General features: G+C 44.8%; 1 protein-coding gene across 3 annotated transcripts in view; it reads right to left on the reverse strand.

Annotated features, from left to right (window-relative positions):
- Positions 1-16,883, reverse strand: part of CPXM2 (carboxypeptidase X, M14 family member 2) — a 136,955-nt gene that overhangs the window by 10,798 nt on the left and 109,274 nt on the right. For all 3 annotated transcript variants that reach the window (NM_001206057.2, XM_059881910.1, XM_059881911.1), the window contains 4 exons: positions 13,490-13,613; positions 11,771-11,967; positions 10,505-10,684; positions 3,301-3,598 (listed from right to left, as the gene is read on the reverse strand). In NM_001206057.2, coding sequence (NP_001192986.2) covers positions 3,301-3,598; positions 10,505-10,684; positions 11,771-11,967; positions 13,490-13,613 — 799 coding nt within the window. The remainder of the gene's footprint in view (positions 1-3,300; positions 3,599-10,504; positions 10,685-11,770; positions 11,968-13,489; positions 13,614-16,883) is intronic.

Below are 16,883 nucleotides of genomic sequence, written 5' to 3' on the forward strand. Positions count from 1 at the left end.
TTCGTCTGCTGAGTAGGGGTAAAAGGTCCTCCTGTGCTTCCACCAGCCTCACCTGTCCCATCTCCCCTCCCTCCTCCGAGTGCTCAGTGGAGCATCCTGAAGCACAAAAGTCTATTTAAAAACCACGGCTTTGGGTGTTAAGAGCAATTCTGTATCAACCTGCTGCCTAATCAGTCAAGTCACAAATAAAATGGTGCAAAACATACGGCCTCTCTCTCCCAGATTCCAGATTTGAACCATTCACGTGTCAGCAGCCACGGACCTTTGATCACATTTGTGATAAAATATGGAAAGTGACAGCAGGGGGATAAGCAGGCTGGAACAATGTCAAGTTCATGGAAAATCCCTCACAGGGCCTGGTCTGGCTGAAAGAGGTTGGTCAAAATGCCAGGCCAGCTCATTCAGTGGAACCTGAGGTGTGGAATCACAGCCAGCGCAGGGAGGCCTGCGGACCGTGCACGCAGAGCAGCATGACAGGCAGGCCCTCCTGGGTCGCAGGACTGCTCCAAGCACACACACACACACACACTTCTCATTATCCCAACCTTCAGACCTTGTTAGTACTAAAATAAATAAATGTGCTATTTAAAACTCTGAGGTGGGCCTGCCATTTTGCAGTAAGTGCGTGCATGCATGTATGCATTTTAAGTCACTTTACTTGTGTCCAGTTCTTTGCGACCCTATGAACCGTAGCCTGCCTGCAGGCCTCCTCTGTCCATGGGGATTCTCCAGGCAAGAATACTGGAGTGGGTTGCCATGCCCTCCTCCAGGGGATCTTCTCAACCCAGGGATCGAACCCACGTCTCTGATGTCTCCTCCAATGGCAGGCGGGTTCTTTACCACTTGTACCACCTGGGATGCCCCTTTGCAATGAGCGTATCTTCAACAGCACTGGAAGTGCTTGAAGAATTGGCAAAATGATGAGAAACCAGAAGAACGGTGGAAAAGCCTGAGCCAAGCTATGGTTAACACCAAATTCCAGTCCTTTAGTGAATGTGGTGCAGTGGAGAATCCTCGGTAAGAAATGGCTTTGAAAGTGAAACGTGTGGGCAGAAGGTGTGGGGGGACCCAAATAGCACTTCCCAAGCCTCGGGTCCTGGCTGGGGACGGCGAGACCTCCTCGGTGTTCTCCCTGGGCCTGGCATCCTGCTCTTGACATGGCTTCAATACGGGAACACAGGGCAGCACATTCCTTAGAGCGCCGTGTGCCCAGAGCTGTCACGTCTGCCTTCCTCGTCGGGGAGAGGACGCAGGACGGCAGCTGACACAAAGAAGGGCTCAGATCTCTTTGGAACCAAAACACACACACGGCAAACGATGTGCCTTTTGAGCAGGACTGGACCCTGCTCCCGGTGGCCCACTCCCACTAGCTAAGACCTGTTGGTCACCGCTAATGAGCCAGCAAGACCCGAACACAAAGAAGGAGTGGAGGGGCGGGGGGAGGAAAGGAAATTAGAAATCGTATCTCATTAGTCTGCAAAGAAATGAATCTGCAGGCTTCATCACACTGCCTGCAGGAAGAATGATTAAAAAGGCTCGAGCCACCACATGGCTCTGCCACAAAAGTCCCCGGCATAATGGAAAATATAATGGATAGAAACAAATCAAATGCTGCCAGTGTGATTAGATAGCAACCGACTTCTCAGAACGGTGCTATTGACCTGCTGCTGACAAATTCCGCAGTGTCCGAACCTAATTTAGTCACAGTGGCCACAAAAACTAAGCAGATGCTTCTCATAAAGATTATTGCAGGTTTTTAGGACTAGAACTGAACAAATAAGCATGCTTTTTGCTATTAGGATATTTTTCTTGATAGACAGGGCTAGGGGTATTGATAGTCAATAATTAGGGGTTTTTTTTTTTTGTTTTTTTTTTACTTTGAACAGAGCAAAGCCATGATGGAGAAAAAATAAAACAACTCTGCTTGGTTTGTAACCAAGACAAAAATGGCAAGCTTTCTGCATGTTTTATTTTTTCTTAATGGCCAAGGGAACAAATATGCCTACTCTTCTAAAAAAATTTTCCCCCAGAGTGGAAACATACCTGAAAAGTTTGTGAAGGCTGAATCTCTAGCAAAGGAAAAATAATATTAAAGTGAATCAGTAGAGTAAAACAGAGAACAGGGATATGCTCATAAAAGAGGCTTCATGGTGAGCACTTTCCTAGAAGAGGGGGGAGAGGAGGAATGGGAATTTATAACACAGTGCTGCTGACAAGCAAGACAAAGAACACACATCCACCATCTCTGTCATCCTCACAACAGTCCCAGGGTGCCCATCATCATTGTCCTTATCGTCGCCATTAACATCAAGCCCATTTTACAAATGGAAAATACGGGGGTTCAGAGAGGTAAAGTAACTTGTCCAGAGTCACACAGCATTTACGTGATGAACTAGGTCCATCTGACACGGAGTAGTTTGACCAATCTTCACAAAGTCAAGAAAATAAGCAATGAACGTTACATTTGGGGTCTTGCCATCCCAATGCAGAGACACCTTAGGGAATGTGATGTCTTCAACTCTCCTCACTTGAGAACTCCAGGCCAGGAGCAGCCCTGACCCAGGAAACAAAGGGCTGATCCTGAAACTTGGACCACGAGGTCCTCTGGCTGCTGCGAAAGAATCCCTGAAGTCTCTGCTGGGCTTCCTCTCTGTCTTCAGTGCATGCTGGGGACAGGACATCACATTCCCTGCATCACAACAATGGGAATTTGACCAGACGCCCTGGTGGGATGGTGGGGCTTCCAGTGAATGAGCGATTTGAAAATGTCTTGAACATGGGCTCACTGCTCCCCCCACTGCCTCCCTTTCAAGGGCTGGCAGCACGGGGTGTCTCCCACTGCAGGGATGGCTCTGGGTACAGCACCCTGGCTGTAAAGCACCAGTGTGCTCTCTGCCCCTTCGCTGGGTTTGCTTTTCTGGCCAATAATTCCCCTAAGACTATGCTTACCAACTCTGATCCTGTAACATCCAAACAGCTCGGCGGCTAAGAGTAGACCACAGCATCAGACAGATCCTAGTTCTGCTCCTTGGGGGTTTGAACAGATCCCTTTCCCATCTCAAAGCCCCAGTTACCTCTTTTATAACAAGGGGAGTAAGCCACATCCGCTTGAAGACTATTGTGAAGGTGAAAGAAGAGTCTAGGCAGAGTGCTCGAACCTTATACATGGTTAATTACGGTAGTTATTCTGCTGAGAACAAGGATAGATGGAGAGCTGGACCAGAGGGTCCCCCCCAACCTCCATCCAGCAGTCCATTGTCACTGGGCCCCACGATGACAATAGGGCCATCAGAGACTTACTTCCAGCCACAGTGTGCCAGGAAGCCCCATTGACGGTCCCATCCTCCTTCTGGAAGTCTTCCGTGTGGCACACCCTCCTCCTGGCGTCTGTCATGAGGCGGTGAGTGGAGGCGTAGGAGTAGGCCAGCCAGCGGAAGACATGGTCGTCGGGCGTGGGGGTATGCTCCTGGGTCTTCCACAGGGACCTCACCATGTCGTAGGGGTAGGCCACCACCAGCTCGCCCCCCTGCAGGTTGCCACCCAACACGAAGGGGATTTTTTCCATCCAGGCTATGACTGCCCTGGTCTCTACTGCCACCTGTGAACATGCCCAATTTTAGCACATTTGAGAAATAAAAGCAGAAGGAAACTGACTTCTCTCCTGAGCTTTCCAAAGAGGGACATAGTTGAAAAAGCAGTCATTTTACGGCATCATCAGAGCAAAATTTAGAATCTCAAAATTTGTCTAGGGAAAACTGGCCACTGTGGAAGTAATGGATAAAAAGAAAAATCCAGAAAAATTTCTTATTGGAGGAATACTCCAGTTAGTATGCAAAGAGGGAATGACAGAATTAAAGGATCAACACTTGGCAACTTCACTGAATTCATGGGTCAGTCAATGAATTAATGTTCATCAGTGACTCGATGGACATGAATTTGAGTAAGCTCCAGGAGTTGCTGATGGACAGGGAAGCCTGGTGTGCTGCAGTCCATGGGGTCGCAAAGAGTCGGATACAACTGAGTGACTGAACTGAACGGTAACAAACAGCATAGAGAGAGAGAAGCAAACACAATTATCTCCGGGATGAAAGAACACACACCTAAAAATCCATCCACCCTGTGTGTGAAGAAGCCTCTAGTGCAGGGGTCAGCAGACTTTTTCTATTAAGGGCCAGATAGGAAATAGTTTAGGCTTTGAGGGCGCTGAAGTCCTTGTTGCAACTACTCGAGTCTGCCAGTAGCAAATATCCAAGTCTACCCTGGAGCAGTGAGGTCCCCTGGACAACACCCAGATGATGAGCATGGCTGCTTTCCGGTAAAACACCATACAGGAACAGGCCTGGGCGGGGCGTTACCAACCCCTCCCGAGTCTACATGGCCGAGCGGTCTGAATCTCACCGCTAATTTATAAGAAACACAGAGAACTATGTCACATTACATCACGAGAATACAGTTAGCAGCACCCAGACAGGAGAAAATGCTGGACGAGAATCTAGTTGCTTATATTACAGCTGTTACAAGATAAACAACAACAGAATTGCAAGAAAAAAGGGAGAAAGTGATACAGGAGAAAAGTACAGTTTAAAGAAGGGTTGAAAGGCTTATAAACTAATCAAAATGAATGGGTTTTCATTAGAGCCCACTTAAAACAGACTGTAAGAGAGAGAGATGGGAAATGATTATAGGAGAAATGCAAACACTGATTGGATATTTTATATTAAGAGATAGCTTATTTTGATATAATAGTAATTTATGGCTTTAAAAGAGAGATCTTTTAAGGATACTTAATGAAATATTTACAGATGAAATGACATGATGTCTAGAATTTTCTTCAATAGTCTTGGAGAGGAGGAGAAAGTGACTGAATATGTAGATGAAATGTGAATTTATAAATGTTGACGTTGACATGGGTACATGGATGGGATTCTCTACAGCTCCCTCTCTAATTTTGTATGCTGAACTTTTTATGATTAAAAAGTTAAGAGAAAAAAAGGAAGGAAAGAGGGTTAATGGCATGGAGGGAAGGAAAGAAGGAGAGAAGAAAGCCAGGAAATAGAAGCTAAAACTGGAAAGCTTGATATGATCAAATACTGATCAATGAATCAAATATTTGTCATAAGTTACTGATATCTCTGAAGATAATTTCAGTAGGAAAAAAACCCTAATAATGGAAAAGAAGTAAGCATTAGAAATGGTCTAACTTTGCTGTATAGCAAACTGATTAAGGAATGAAAGGAACCTGAAGGACTCATTAAGCTTTGCTTTTCTTCCTAAACACATCAGGGCCTTGGGTTGGATGAAGCATAGAATTCAGCTCACAATGCAGGATCATTGTGGATCCATGCTTCATCCTCTTCTTTCATGTTTTGATATAATAAACACCTGTGAACCTACCATCCATCCCAATGGTCAGCTTTTATTGATCGTTTCTACACACATCTGTGATTCCCTCTGTCCCATCCTCCTGCTTCTCACTCAGAGGTAACTACTACACCCTAAACAATGATTCTGAGTCTCTTTTGTTTAACTCCATACATGTATGCATAAGGGTTCAATCCCTGGGTCAGGGAAGATTCCCTGGAGGAGAAATGGCAACCCATTCCAGTATTCTTGCCTGGAAAATCTCATGGACAGAGGAGCCTGGTGGGCTATAGTCCATGGGGTCGCCAAGAGCTGGACATGACTGAGCGACTGAGCAAGCACGCACATATGCCTAAGTATGTATTACTTGGCTTTATTTTCTTTTGATCTAAAAAAAGGGTGGGTAACATACTATTGTCTTCTGTAAATTTCTCCTCTTAACTTATGTTTGTAAGACTAATCTGTGTTGTATAAAGCTAAATTGTTCAGTCTTTCCACTTCAATATGAAGATTTCATCGTTTATCTGTTCTTGTTATGATGGACATGTAGAAAATTTTCCATTTTTGCTACAGTGAACAGCACTGCTTTTAACTTGTGCTGTCTTCTGATGGGCTGTGCTAAGATGTGCTTAATCGCTCAGTCAAGTCCAACTCTTTGTGACCCATGGACTGCTCTGTCCATGGGGATTCTCCAGGCAAGAATAATGGAGTGGGTTGCCATGCCTTCCTCCAAGGGATCTTCCCAACCCAAGGATCGAATCCAGATCTCCTATACCTGTGGTGAAATTTATCTTGCCTAAATCGCCAGAAGTATAGCTGCAGTCATAGATATATACATATTTCACTTTATAAAATAATCAAGTTATTTTCCAAAGTTACTGTGCTAATTTCAGCTCTCACAATGAGTAAGAGATCCACTGTCCCACATCCTCCCCAATGCTTGGCTACTGTTAATCTTCCCAACCAATGGATGTCAAATGTTCTCTATCTGCATTTCCTTAGCACTAGTAATACCGAACATCTTTCCTTGTTTTCTGACCATATGTTTCCTCCTCCATGAATTGCCTGTGTATCTTTTACCCATTTTTCTGTTGTTTCTATTTTTCTCATTTGTTTTTCTTTATTCTTTTAAAAATTCTAGTTCTTTTCCAATTAAATAATTTTCAAATAACACTTCAGTTTTTAACCTGTTCTTATGATAGTTTTGAAAGTCTGATGAATGGGCTTTCTTATTTTGATGTAGTTGAAATTAACAATCTTTTATAATAAATGCCATTTAAAACTGTTCTCCTCACCCTGAGGAATCATTGCAAATGTTAAATTTTATCAAATGCTTCTTTCTGCAGACAAATTATTGGTTTTTTCTATCATGTCATTGATTTCTGCTCTTTTTAATCAAAATCTTTCTACATTTTGGGGGCTTCTTCTGTTATCCTTTTGCTTACTTCTTACATTAGTTGATGTTCAATCTTTCTTCTTTTGACATGTAATCATTCAAAGGTATAAATTCCTGAAAGCATTTTTTGCTGTGCTCCACCAATTTTGAAGCTCCAATACTTTGGCCACCTGATGAGAACAGCTGACTCAATGGAAAAGACCCTGATTCTGGGAAAGATTGAAGGCTAAAGGAGAAGAGGGCAGCAGAGGATGAGATGGTTGGATGGCATCACCGACTCAATGGATATGAGTTTCAGCAAATTCCAGGAGATGGTGAATGACAGGGAAGCCTGGCATGCTGCTGTCCACGGGGTTGCAAAGAGTCGGACATGACTGAGAGAAGGAACAACAGCCACCAATTTTTATATTTAGTGTTCTCATTATCATTAATTTCTACTTATTTTAGTTGCCAGTGTGAAGTTTTCTTTGACCCACTACTTAGAAGTTTCTTTTTTTTCAATTTTCTAACTACTTAGAGTTCTTTTCATACTGCCTGCTCGTTTTATTGTATGGTGGTGAAAGAATCATGGTCTGCCTGTCTCTCATTTTCTGAACTTTGCTGAGGTTTCCTTTATAGCCCAGAGTGCCATTAATTTTTGAAATTGCTCCAGGGAGTACTCAGAGCAATAAATACTCCTACTTCTTGTAGAATTCTTACAGTTTCCTATGTCAAGGCTGTTAGTTGCTATTCAAATCTCTATCTTTGCTGATTTCTTATCTATCTCAGGGGGTTTCCTTGGTGGCTCAGACAGTAAGGAATCCACCTGCAGGAGCCCTGGGTTTGTTCCCTGGCTTGGGAAGATTCTCTCCTAGAAGGGAATGGCTACCCACTCCTGTATCTTTGCCTGGAGAATCCCATGGACAGAGGATTCTGGTGGGCTAGAGTCCATGGGGTCACAAAGAATCAGACATGACTGAAGGGACAGCACTTTCATCATCATCACTTTATCTATCTCACCTGTCCGTAACTGAGAAAGGAATTGGTGATGGCAGGGTTGTGTAATTCTCCCTGTGTTTCGAAAGAACAGGCTCAAAAACTAAATTCTGATCTTAACGCAAAGACTGAAATTCATGGACTTCCCATCACTGTGCTAAAATAATTCTCTCTTAGCACCTCAAGGCTAAGAAAGCTGGCAACCATGTCCCAATTTTGGTCCAAGCGTTCCCAAATTATAACATCCCTTGAATCTTCAGCTTTGCCAGATGTCACTAGTACGTTAGCTTGAAAAAGAAGAATTCTAGGATGGAATTAGGACGTGAGAAAGGATTTGGAAGACCCAGAGGGTCCAAGCCCTTTATCCCCCATAAGCCGTCCTTGGGCATCCTAAGTACTGTCTGTCCCCATCATTTGCTTCTTGAGAGACCGGATGACACCATCTGGGGCAACGCTAAATGAGGCAACCAGGCTGGCCCTCCTCCAGGAAGTGGTACCCACGTGTGACGTGAGCTGGAGCTCTGAGAAAGAAGAAGAGCTGCCCTCTATCTATCCATCCTTTCTCCCTTGATTCCTCAAGAAGAGAAGCCAATTAATGATTCTTTTTGAGACTGCAAATATGCTTGCCTAAAATGTAGCATTCACCAGCCTTCCCTCTGGTGCACCGATATCATGTTTTGACTAAATTTTGGCCAATAAGATTTAAACAAAAGTATTATGTAGGAATTCTAGGAATGCCTCTTAAAGTGCATTGACTTATCTGAGAGGAGGAATTTTTTTTTTAGCCTTTTCTCTCCTCTTCCTCCAAAGGCATGACAAATTGCCATCTTGGATTATGATGACCCCGAGAATAGAAGTCCACCTGCTAGCATGTGGAAGCAGAAAGACGACCTCTGGTTTCCTGATGATCACAGGGCTCCTATCTGTCAGGCCCTAAACCATCTGCCTCCAGGGCTCTTTATGTGAAAAGAGAAAAAAAAGAGTCTACCTCGCTGTTACTGTTGTTCAGTCGCTGTGTCATGTCTAACTTGCTGTGACTCCAGGGACTGTAAGATGCCCACCTTCCCTGGCCTTCACTATCTCCCAGAGTTCGTTCAAATTCATGTCCATTGAGTCAGTGATGCCATCCAACTATCTCATCCTCTATCGTCCCCTTCTCTTCCTGCCCTCAATCTTTACCAGCATCAGGGGCTTTTCCAACATGTCGGCTCTCTGCATCAGGTGGCCAAAGTATTGGAGATTCAGCTTCAGCATTAATCCTTCCAATAAATATTTAGGGTCAATTTCCTATAGGATTGACTAGTTTGATCTCCTTGCTGTCCAAGCGACTCTCAAGAGTCTTCTCCAGCGCCACAGTTTGAAAGCATCAATTCTTTGGCACTCAGCTTTCTTTATGGTCCAATTCTCACATCTGTACATGAATACTGGAAAAGCAATAGCTTTGACTATATGGACCTCTGTCGGCAAAGTGATGTCTCTGCTTTTTAATATGCTGTCTAGGTTTGTCATAGCTTTTCTTCCAAGGAGCAAGAGTCTTTTAATTTCATGGCTGCAGTCACAATCAGCAATGATTTTGGAGTCCAAGAAAATAAAGTTTGTCACTGTTTTCACTTTTTCCCCACCTAATTGCCATGAAATGATAGGACTGAATGCCATGATCTTCAGTTCAGTTCACTTCAGTCGCTCAGTCGTGTCCAACTCTTTGCAACCATGGACTGCAGCACGCCAGGCCTCCCTGTCTATCCCCAACTCTCGGAGTTTACTCAAACTCTTGTCCATTGAGTCGGTGATGCCATCCAACCATCTCATCCTCTGTCGTCCCCTTCTCCTCCCACCTTCAATCCTTCCCAGCAACAGGGTCTTTTCCAATGAGTAGTTCTTCGCATCAGGTGGCCAAAGTATTGGGGTTTCAGCTTCAGGATCAGTCCTTCCAATGAATATTCAGGACTGATTTCCTTTAGGATGGACTGGCCATGATCTTAGTGCTTTGATTTTGAGTTTTAAGCCAGCTTTTTCACTTTCCTCTTTCAGCTTCATCAAGAGGCTGTTTAGTTCCTCTTCATTTTCTGTTGTTAGAGTGGTATAGTCTGTGTATCTGAGGTTGTTGATATTTCTACCTCTTTAAGCCACTTTCTCTGTTGGTATAGCCAAACCTAACACTCACGTGTACAGCAATCAATGCAGACCTTTTTAAAGAGCATATAGGGCCAGAGACTAAGGGTATAAGAGAATTTACAGTGAGCAGAAGAGACAATAAGAGGCATGGGAAATTTTGTGAAGATTATTTCTTTTACAAGATACTTTTTGCTAAGACCTAAGAAATGTGGGGGAAATATTTCCCATCCAATTGCATTTTTCTTTCCAAAGAAGCACTATGAGTAATAAATCCACAGGGACTCATGAAATAAAAATAAGATATCTCAAGCAATCAGTGAGGTCTAAGGACAATGTCACTGAAATTTCACAGCACTGCCAAACGTAAGGGTAATAATGACATTAATGAATATGCACAATTCAGGTGAAGGTTTGTTTTTTTTTTTTTTTGGAAGTACTGCAAAGAAATCTAATTAAATGATTTCTCTTCTGGGAAGAATCTGCTCACATTTCAATTTAATAGGTAGTTATTATCTAGCACACTTCCCTAGTTTTGGAGAAGACCTGAAAGGGAATAAATGATTTCGTCTTGCTCTTAAATGTTACATCCTCTGCCAGCGGCAGTGGGTGTTTGCTTTGGCCTCCTCTGCTCTACAGATTATGGGTATTTTTACTCACCGTGGCATTTTCAGACAGAAACCACTCGGGGATGGCGATATAGTGATTGGGCACTTTCCTTGGGATGTTCTGTCGGTCCTCCGCCTCCCAGAGCAGCGTGTTTAAGTCAGGAAAGTTGTTGTTGATGTCAATCCCGTCATGGGTCCAACGGCCCAGGGACCAGCCTCCCAGCTCGGAACCCTGGGAGACAATTCAGAATGTGAGGGACCCACAGACCTCTGGACCCCCCTGTCTCTCACACACAAGACCGCTCCATGTCGGCCTCCATCTGGGGTGTGCCTCGAAGCCTCCAAACACCCTCTGACACAAAGATGACATCCAAGGGAGACTATTTGGCTAATAATCTGTTACTGTTTGGTGGGTGATGGATAATGTAGTCATTATTGTTATTATTCCCACTCTATGTAGTCATTATCATTCCCACTCCCAAGAGGGAATGTACAGAGTCATCCTGCCACAGAGCAGTCCTCAGAAAAGGGTTAGTTCTCTCCTGACTCGTCTGCCTTCACCTCTTCTACACTGGTTGAATGAAACTCCAAGCAGTAATAAGTCTAAGACTCTCACTGCAAAAATCAAGAGTTGCCATATTAATATGTTCAGCTGCAATTCTGGCTCACGATTTAGCAACACAAATCTCTAACCAACTATTTGCACCAATAAACAAAAGCAAAAATCTGTAAATCTGCATTTGATGAGCACCATTGTTTGAAGTATAGTTTGCCATTTTATTCCCAGATGGTGTGATATATAATTATGAATATACAATACAACATTATACTAACTGTAATCTCTACATAATTCTATATATATATATTCCATATATAACTATAACCTATAAATTCTATATTATAACCAGAACATAAAACATAAACCATGTATCAGGATAATAAAAACAGCTGTCCTCAGAAAACTGATGAGAGGATTTATAGGTAATCATCAAGGTTAGAATATGCTTTAAGTGTTCAATTAATGTTAGGTGTAATTATTATTCTGCCTTATTGGCCCCATTGTATATATAACAATATTGTTTTTCGCATCCTTTTCTTCAATCTGTTAGTGTGTCCACTTCTCAGGGTCCCCATAATTCTCAATTAGTGCAATGCCTCTTTCATAAACCTTCCGGGTTCCCCCTGACTCAGCAGAAAGACACTGAAAAAGAAAGCTGGTGATGCGGAATTCAGGTCAACTCCTGGCTCAGTGCATCGTGCGTGTGTGGACAGGGAGCGGGGGCGGCTGCGGTGCTGGGGGAGGGAAGCCATCCATTACCCCCTCGTAGGCCTTCTCGTAGCCGTCGGGGTTCAGGGAGGGGAGTATGTGGATCCGGGTCTCCTCCACCAGGCGGACGATGCGCAAGTTCCCCGCCAAGTACTCCTGGCACAGAAACTGCATCAGCAAAAGCATCAGCTCCCGGCCCAGCACCTCGTTGCCATGGGCCCCGGCGATGTAGTGGAACTCGGGCTCACCTTTACTCAAAGATGGGAAAAAACAGACGATCGTATCGGATGCTTACAACAAAACAGTCCTCAGCACATTGTATTAGGAAAGAAATCTCTGAATAACAGCAACGTACAATTTTATCTCTTCTTGCACATCAACTGAAGCTATATCAGTACAATTTTTATTAGCTCCCAGATAGGCATATGAGAAAATGTGTAAAAAAAACCTTAGACGGTAACAGCCACAAAGCAACTTATTTGGCAAGAATAGATAAAATAACACAGGGTTTAGGGTTTAAAGGTTACAAATTAAACACAAATCGTAGCAATTATTGGGGGAGCTAATTCTTTTTCTTAAAAGGACTTTGTATTTAGTTTTATAAAGATGCGGAGATAAATAAATGCAAGCAGAAAACAGTGTCATGGGAAGTCAGCAATGACTCAGTTTTGTGAGGGAGCTGTCTTTGCCCTTGTTCTTTTCAAAGCTCAGCTTTTCACTTGGATTTATCAGTGCTGGGCATGAGCTGACAGCACTTCTGCCTCCCTCACTGGCCAAGCTACTGCTTTTGAGGAAATGTGACTTTACCCACATATAAAGCCCTCACACGTTAAAAGACATTCCTGAGAGAAACTCCTAGAATACTGATGAACATTCAAGTCAAGAGAATCAGACAAATCTCTACATTTAAATTCCAGTGGATCTCCAACGGGCTCACAATTTTAGCAAAAAGAAAAATCTTTCACCCATCCCCACCCTGACCCTGCATCCCCTAACCTGTAGGAGAACACAGGTTTGGGAGTGATTAAATGAGAAGTGGCTAACAACAGGAAATGCTTGAAAATAGGATGGAAATTTAAAAGAAGATTAAGGGAATCACCTCTAATTCCAACCCCTAATGACCAGAGAGTTCAGAATTTTCTCCAGAGAAAGCAGTCTGTCTTAAGCATCTCAGCCATTTTCCTTTTTGGTTAGTGTGACTGGTCTCAGAGAAGAACAGAATTAAGTGTGGTCCATTTGGAGAAAAGTAGGGTACTTCCAGCTTAAATAATCTGACAGCCTATATCATACAATGTGGGGTGAGAGTGTTAGTCACTCAGTCGCGTCCGACTCTTTGTGGCCCCGTGGACTGTAACCTACCAGGTTCCTCTGTCCATGGAATTCTCTAGGCAAGAATACTGGAGTGGGTTGTCACTCCCTTCTCCAGAGAAGTTTCCCAACCCAGGTATCTAACCCGGGTCTCCTGCATTGCAGGTAGATTCTTTATAGCCTAAGCCACGAGGTAAGCCCCAAAGTGAAAGTGTTAGTCACTCAGTCGTGTTTGACTCTTTGTGACCCCATGGACTGTAGCGTCCCAGGCTCCTCTGTCCATGGAACTCTCCAGGCAAGAGTATACTACACAGAACCAAAGTTGGCAGAACCTGTCTGCGAGAGTGGGTGCACAGCCAGCTCCTGCTCTGCTTCATGAATGTTCTCAGAGTGACCTCTGCCTCGCTCTTTAAGAAAGCACCAGACTCGAAGGGCCAGGGCACTGCAGACGGGCAGCCTCACCGACTTCGTGCTCCCCGGGGTGGTCGGAGATCTCCACGGCATACAGCTTCAGGCCCTGGTGGCTCTTGCCGATGTTGTAAATCCTCGTGATGTTGGGGCACATTTCATTCACGACCTTCATCAACTGCAAAATCAGACGATTTATGGCTCTGAGCCATGATGGCTATGCGCCATAGTGGGCAGAGCTCTCAAGGAGACAGCCCCCTCCCACAGCCCCCTGCACACCCCCACCCTCCCATACACCATGCTCTCACCCTGTCTGGAAGGGTCCCCTTCTGCTCCCCCTGCCCTGTCTCTCAGCACCTCTGGCTTGCGCTTATCACCCTCCTGGGTGGTGGTATCACCTCCCTTGGTGGCTTTATTACCTAAAGACAGCCTGTTCTCTCTATGCTGGTGGTAGTGGTTTAGTCCCCAAGTCCTGTCCGACTCTGTTCAACCCCATGGACTGTAACCTGCCAGGCTCCTCTGTCCATGGGATTTCCCAGGCAAGGATACTGGAGTGGGCAGCCATAGCCCTGCCTAAAGTGGTGAAGTGAACTCGCTCAGTCGTGTCCAACTCTTCGAGACCCCATGAACTGTAGCCCACCAGGCTCCTCCATCCATCGGATGTTCTAGGCAAGAGTACTGGAATGGGTTGCCATTTCCTTCTCCAGGGGATCTTCCTGACCCAGGGATCGAACCTGGGTCTCCCACATTGTGGGCAGATGCTTTACTGTCTGAGCCACCAGGGAATCCCTTGCCTAAATAAGTATTTATTACTGAACATCATGTTGTCTTATACTTTAATGAGCATTTATGACATCAGGCTGCTCTGCCCTCCTGGTGCCCACAGCACGCAGCAGATGGAGTTGGACCATCGCCACTTCACTGGTGCCAAGTAAGGGGCATGAGGTAATGGGAGCCATGCTGTGAGAGGGTGGGGGACACAGGCTTCCACAGAAAAGTCAAATACATACATGCCGTTTCCTGAATTTTGCTTTAATAGTTGAGCTTGTCAGACAAGCTTCCAGAGGAGGGGATAAGGGTCTGCTAATGACAGGGGTGAAGGACAGAGACACATCCACCAGAGGTTGCCACACCTCCATCTCTGAGCAGGAACCTGTGGGTAAGCTGGTAAGTTGCTTTGACTCTCTCTGTGTGAAACCCCTGTGCCATCCCCAAGGGAAAGAAGCTCTGATTCAAAGGACATTCCTGCCAGGCACCAGACCAGCCACACTTCCCCATGGTGGCATCAGGAGAGTACATGAGTTTTACAGACCAAGAGGGAAGCTTGGGTTCCATGCAAGCAGTGAGCGAGGGCATTCCAGCCTGGGCGTGTGCCCACCAGGGAGAGCTCCATCCTTGTTCAAGCTGAGCAGGAGCTGTGCTAGCGGTGATAGAGCAAGGGCGTGGCTCACAGAGGGGCAGCGTGGGCCTGGACGTGCTCGATGCACCTTTCAAATCATTCCTATCAGCCAAACGATCTATAAAATGTCCTGGTAAATTGTACATAGACAAATCTGCTGCAAACATTATAGTAGGTTGAAAGCTACGAGAACTGGAAAAATGGTATCAGGTAGAACTTCTATCAGAGTGCAGTGACATCACACTGGTTTGCCTTTCTTGCATTCTGCAATTTCTTTGCATTTCTTGCCTTTCTGGCATTCTGCACTGATGCGTGGAGGGCAATCGCGGGGCACTGGGGGGCATCCCTAAAGGAGCGGAGGATTCATTGCTGTTGGAGCTTGGCTCTCATTACGCACCTACGAGGTGTTATAACTGCAGCCCTGGTCAGGCATTCAAGGTTTGATTTTTTCACCACTCCCGCAAGGGGGAAACATACTTTGATTTATGATAACTCACTTTGTGTTTTAATATCTAGGTGAGAGAAAGAGAAAGACGACTGTAAAGGACTCTTGTCCAACCATGGCAGAGATGGAAACCCACCACCCATGGAGAAACCACATGCAAGCAAGGCTGATCTAGCGTCACAACTCTCACTGTGAGGAATACACACCGCAGGGTTGAGCAGGAGCCATGGAGGAGTGGCACCAAGTTTTAATAAGAGACTCGGTATTGACGTCATTAGTCACAGCAAGTTCTATTTCTCTACTGAGTCTTATCATGACAAACACCAATGAAGTAGATAATTGAAGTAGGTAATCAAAGGGGCCTGAACCCATTCTACAGATATGGAGACTGAGGCTCAGAGAGACCACTGAGGGATTTGCCCGAGGTCACCCATCTAGAACCAGGTGGAGCCAGGGCTTTGGACTCATGGGTCCTTATCTGTCCAGGTTGTCATTGTTGTTGTTCGGTCACTCAGTCGTGTCCAGCTCTTCGTGACCCCTTGCACTGCAGCATGCCAGGCTTCCCTGTCCTCCACCATCTTCCGTAGCTTGCTCAGACTCATGTCCGTTGAAGTTGGTGATGCCATCCAACCATCTTGTCCTCTGTCATCCCCTTCTCCTCCTGCCTTCAATCTTTCCCAGAATCATCTTTTCCAGTGAGTTGGCTCTTCGCATCAGGCCAATATACTGCAGCTTCAGCTTCAGCATCAGTCCTTCAAATGAATTTGCAGGGTTGATTTCCTTTAGGATTGACTGGTTGGATCTCCTTGCAGTCCAAAGGTCTCTCAAGAGTCTTCTCCAACACCACAGTTCAAAAGCATCAGTTCTTTGGCACTCAGCCTTCTTCACGGTCCAACTCTCACATCCATACATGACTACCGGAAAAACCATAGCTTTGACCATACGGATTTTTGTTGGCAAAGTAATGTCTCTTCTTTTTAATACATTGTCTAGGTTTGCCATTGCTTTTCTTCCAAGAAGCAAGCATCTTTTAATTTCATGGCCGCAGTCACCATCCACAGTGATTCTGGAGCCCAAATAAATAGCCGGTCACTGTTTCCATTGTTTCCTCATCTATTTGCCATAAAGTGATGGGACCGGATGCCATGATCTTTTTGAATGTTGAGTTTAAGCCAGCTTTTTCATTCTCCTCTTTCACCTTCATCAAGAGGCTCTTCAGTTCCTCTTTGCTTTATGCCATAAGGGTGGTGTCATCTGCATATCTGAGGTTATTAATATTTCTCCCGGAAATCTTGATTCCAGTTTGTGCTTCATCCAGTCCAGCATTTCACATGATGTACTCTGCATATAAGTTAAATAAGCAGGGTGACAGTATACTCCTTTCCTGATTTGGAACCAGTCTGTTGTTCCATGTCCGGTTGTAACTGTTACTTCTTGACCTGCATACAGGTTTTTCAGGAGACAGGTAAGGTAGTCTGGTATTCCCATCTCTTTAAGAATGTTCCAGAGTTTATTGTGATCCACACAGTCAAAGTCTTTAGCCTTGTCAATGAAGCAGAAGTAGGTGTTTTTCTGGAATTCTCTTGCTTTTTCTATGATACATC

The sequence above is a fragment of the Bos taurus genome, chromosome 26, assembly GCF_002263795.3.
Source record: "Bos taurus isolate L1 Dominette 01449 registration number 42190680 breed Hereford chromosome 26, ARS-UCD2.0, whole genome shotgun sequence".
NCBI lineage: Eukaryota > Metazoa > Chordata > Mammalia > Artiodactyla > Bovidae > Bos > Bos taurus.